Source organism: Mangifera indica, chromosome 15 (genome assembly GCF_011075055.1).
Source record: "Mangifera indica cultivar Alphonso chromosome 15, CATAS_Mindica_2.1, whole genome shotgun sequence".
In the NCBI taxonomy this organism is placed as follows: domain Eukaryota; kingdom Viridiplantae; phylum Streptophyta; class Magnoliopsida; order Sapindales; family Anacardiaceae; genus Mangifera; species Mangifera indica.
Genome location: NC_058151.1, coordinates 2773175 through 2777186, shown reverse-complemented (window position 1 = coordinate 2777186; position 4012 = coordinate 2773175). Strand labels below are relative to the sequence as shown.

The following is a 4012-nucleotide window of genomic DNA, read 5'->3' as shown; positions in this document are numbered from 1 at the left end:
CCAATTATTTATCTTTTCTCACAATTCAAAGGATGGCAGTAGCGAAAATTGTTTGTCAGTGGCAACAGTGAGAATACAAGTGATAAACACCAAAAGAAAACGATGTGTAGGGAAGCAAAGGAGACCGGCTATGTTCATGCTCCACTCATCGCTTAGATCTCTTTCTCTCTTTTGAACATATCAGGGCTATATAATTGTTGTTTTCTCTTTCCTTTTCTGCTACTTTCTTATATTCAATTTTGTGAAAGTTATGTCAAAGAAGGAGACAAATTTCAGGCCGAATTAAGTTATGACAAGTATCTGTCCTCAATCTCTTTCAGAATAGGTTCCTTCTCTTTTCCTTTTGTTAAGATTATTGCTTTTCAAATTGAAAGATGTGAAGAATTTGGATTGGTGTTGTGAATTGAATCAGAATCATAATCAAATCAGAATATATTTCACTTAACACTACCTTGCATTTGTGGCAGAAGCTCATGAAGTTACAGTTAGAGACACAAAGAGAGAAAGTGCTCATGAGACAACCGCTTTGTAAATATATCTGGAGATTGTAAGAATATAACAAGTGCGAACATGAAACACAGGATTAACAGTGTAGAGCAGATTCAATAATTGTGGGCGAAACCATGGATTTATTCTAAGGTCAAAACTATGTTAACTTGCAACCAAAGAGAATGAGTCATATTAGGAATGCCATCATGAAGAAATAGTGATGGAGGGTGTGCATCGCTAACAATCAAATTCTGTAAAATCATAAATGGCAAGGACATCAAAAAATTGAGACTTCCATGCATGACACGTATCACATACCATAAGTGAAGTAACATAGCTTTCAATATTAACCATTGTAGGTAGTAGGGGTAACGGAAAACAGAACCGACAGCAGCAAAACCAAAAATGACAGGTGAAAAAAACGGTGACGACAAATAAGAGGAGCCTATAGCCTTTGGAAAGCCAAAATTCATGGTATGAATAGAAGTTGTCAACAACAGAAACCAACGGGTGGACTGTCAGAAGCCATTGGAACTACCGTCAGCTTTGAATTAGCCATATATCAATGGTTGGACGTTTGGGAGTCAATGCGGTGGCTGGCAAAGAGATCGCAACATGTGATACCCGCGATTCACTGATGGACATGCACGATGCAACGATTTGGGAAAAGAATGGCCAGAACGAAATAGAGTCTGTTGTCAACGAAGAGAGTGCCTTGGTCTTAGCTTGATACTTGCTAGAGATGGAGAAGCGTTTTAGGACAACAGTGAAGGAAGGGTGTCATGACTACATCATAAGAAAGAGAAGCTGCCAGAGAGAAAAGTTGGGCTAATGTCAACTTGGTCTTAGACAAAGAAGGTAGTCGGAGACGAATACAGAAGATCTACAAATCATGGACAACAAAAAGTTTCAAAACTTTGGGGTGCGATTGCAAGAGAAAGAAGAATAATATGAAACCGTAAGGTGTGGGAGTGAATATTCAAAACTGAAAAATATAAAATCAGGGCAAAAATGCTATTTTCAAAACTGGAAGATTCAATATGATATTAATCTCTCTTGTATCATAAAGAATTATAAATTGTATTATAAATTGATTCATAATCCGACCGAATCATAACAAAATATATTTAATTTAACATATAGAAAAAGCAGGAGTTGAAATTGAGTAAATAGGGTAACCGGAGTTGGTTATCAAAGCAAATACCATTGCATTATTGTTAATCATTAGAATTCAAGTAATTTTGAACAACGAAATTTCTGATCCATTAGTAAAACCCTAGAACGCACCGAATCAGCAACTGTTTTTTCTTGTTTACTTTGATTCAACAGAATCAAATGTAAATGGTTTTCATCTTCTTCCTCGTGTTTACTGAAGAATAAACTAATCCTACGGCTGTCAATTGTTGATTTTGTGTTTCTTGTTACCAAAATGAATGGTTCATATTGGCAACTTACATGGATTGCCAACCTGGCGTCCTTCCATTTGTATAAAAAACAAGTTTTCAACTTTCAGATTGTTGTTGTTGAATGAACAGTGGAATACTCAACTTTTACTCTCTTTCTCTTCTTCTTCGTCGTCCTTAAAACAATAATCAAATTATTAATTAATTTCTAAAAACACTTTAAAGCTGTGAGCCAAAATAACGTTTCCGACAAGCTGGTCCACCGCGTTATGTGAGTATAGGTTAGTTGCAATTTCAGCAGGAAAAAAGCAATTAAGAGTGTCCACATCGCTTTATTTCTCCTCGCCAATGAAGACATTGCAGATCAGAATCTTTCATCGTAAGCCATTTAAAGAGTTCACACTCTGGCAAACGTACCTATTTCTTTAACTCCATTCTCACCAGAAAAGATATCACTTGAAAGCTTAAAGAGTCTTTGTTCAATGTTTCTTGCAAAGCACAGTGATGAGTTCTTGCTCCACTAAATTCCCCACCAAGCAGACATTGCATTGAATAGGATCTGATATATATTCCTGGGTCAAGCTTCGCTGGACTATAGTAACCTAACCCAAAAATGAGAAAGGGCAAGCAACAAAATATATTATCCTCTGCAAAAGATAGTGATAGATGTGATAACATCAATGATTCTGAGAAGAAGATCCTGCGTAAGGAAATCGAACGGAAAAGAAGACAAGAAATGTCCATGCTTAACGCATCCCTTCGATCTTTGCTCCCTCTGGAATCTATCAAGGTCACAACCTCTATTCTTTTATCTTTTTCCCTTCTATCGTACATATAAACTAGGGTAAGTTTACTGATTGAATATTTATTTGAAAAATTAAAATAAGAACAAAAAAAAAAAAAAAACTACCCATTATTCATGGTTTAATGTTACTGTAATTTCTTCTCTCAGGCTTTAAAGATTTCTTTACTACATGATTTAGCTAATAGGGTTTTGTTGGTGGGGTTACAGGGAAAACGTTCAGCGAGTGATCATATAAATGAGGCAGTGAATTATATTAAGAACCTGGAGAAGAAAATCCAAGGCTTGAGTTTGAAGAGAGATAGTCTTAAAAATTCTACCTTTCCAGAGACTCTTGAATATGGAAATGCAACTTCTAGTAACCACTTAACAAATAGCAGTGTCACCGTAAGCCCTTACTGCGGGGGAGTGGAGATTGTGATAAATAGTGTCCTTGGAGAGGAAGGCTTGCTTCTTTCAAGAGTTCTTGAAGCAGTGCTTGAAGAAGGACTTGATATTACTCGCTGTGTTTCCACCCAAACAGATGATGGCTTCTTTCATAATATTCAGTCAGAGGTAAAAAAGTGTCAACAATTCGTCACCAATAATTTGTGGGTTTAGAGTTGTTATCTGTCTTTCTATATAAGCCCAACAAAGATATTTCTCAACAAGGAAATTTCAAATATTTTTTTTTATAATTTTCCTTGCAGGTTGAAGATCTGACACGTATTGATCTATGTGAGCTGCAACAGAAACTTAATGATGTGATTGTTTCAACTAGCTAGGTATTTCTCTAAGTTTCGACAGCCATGATCTATGGCTAGTTTGATCTCAAATCCTTGAACTTGGTTGATCAATCACAAGTTATTATGTATTACCAATTGATTTGTTAAATATGAAGCTTCAATCTTCGCAGGTAGTTTATTGCCATGAACTTCCCTTTGACTGTGAAAATTGGTTGTGGATTTAGAACTCTCGTGGAACCAATTGATTTCAGGGCTTTATATTAGCCTTTATTTGAAGATTGCTGCGAGTCTACTTATTTGAAGGTAAACTTCAAATCAATAGATTATCAAGCATGCATGAGCAGAGTTTTCCTGCAGCATATATATGTTTGCTAAGACTCGATTTCATATTGCAACCGAATCATGTAAGTGGATTGAATGGATTCATAGACCTAAGTAACGAAGTTGGATGTTGTTTAATTTACCTATATAATGATTGTAGTGTATGAAACTTTAATCAATTACTCTTTTTTGAGAAAACTTCTAACAAGATTTCATTGAATGCGATCTTGTAACTAGGGTTGGATTCGAAACCGAACTCTAGCTTGACTCGA

At 35.8% G+C, this 4012-nt stretch overlaps 1 protein-coding gene across 1 annotated transcript; it reads left to right on the top strand.

The window, feature by feature from the left end:
- Positions 1–2476: 2476 nt before the first annotated feature.
- LOC123198063 (transcription factor bHLH126-like) lies at positions 2477–3458 on the top strand. Its single transcript, XM_044612638.1, has 3 exons — positions 2477–2682; positions 2905–3249; positions 3384–3458. Exons 1-3 carry the CDS (start codon positions 2506–2508, stop codon positions 3456–3458), a joined length of 597 nt encoding a protein of 198 aa, XP_044468573.1. The 5' UTR covers positions 2477–2505.
- Positions 3459–4012: the final 554 nt, after the last annotated feature.

Bases quoted from the DNA above. Each gene is read 5' to 3' on its own strand.
- LOC123198063 (XM_044612638.1), top strand. From the start codon at position 2,506: ATGAGAAAGGGCAAGCAACAAAATATATTATCCTCTGCAAAAGATAGT. The intron at 2,683-2,904 runs GTCACAACCTCT...GTGGGGTTACAG, and splicing joins TCCCTCTGGAATCTATCAAG to GGAAAACGTTCAGCGAGTGA. The intron at 3,250-3,383 runs GTAAAAAAGTGT...TTTTCCTTGCAG, and splicing joins TTCATAATATTCAGTCAGAG to GTTGAAGATCTGACACGTAT.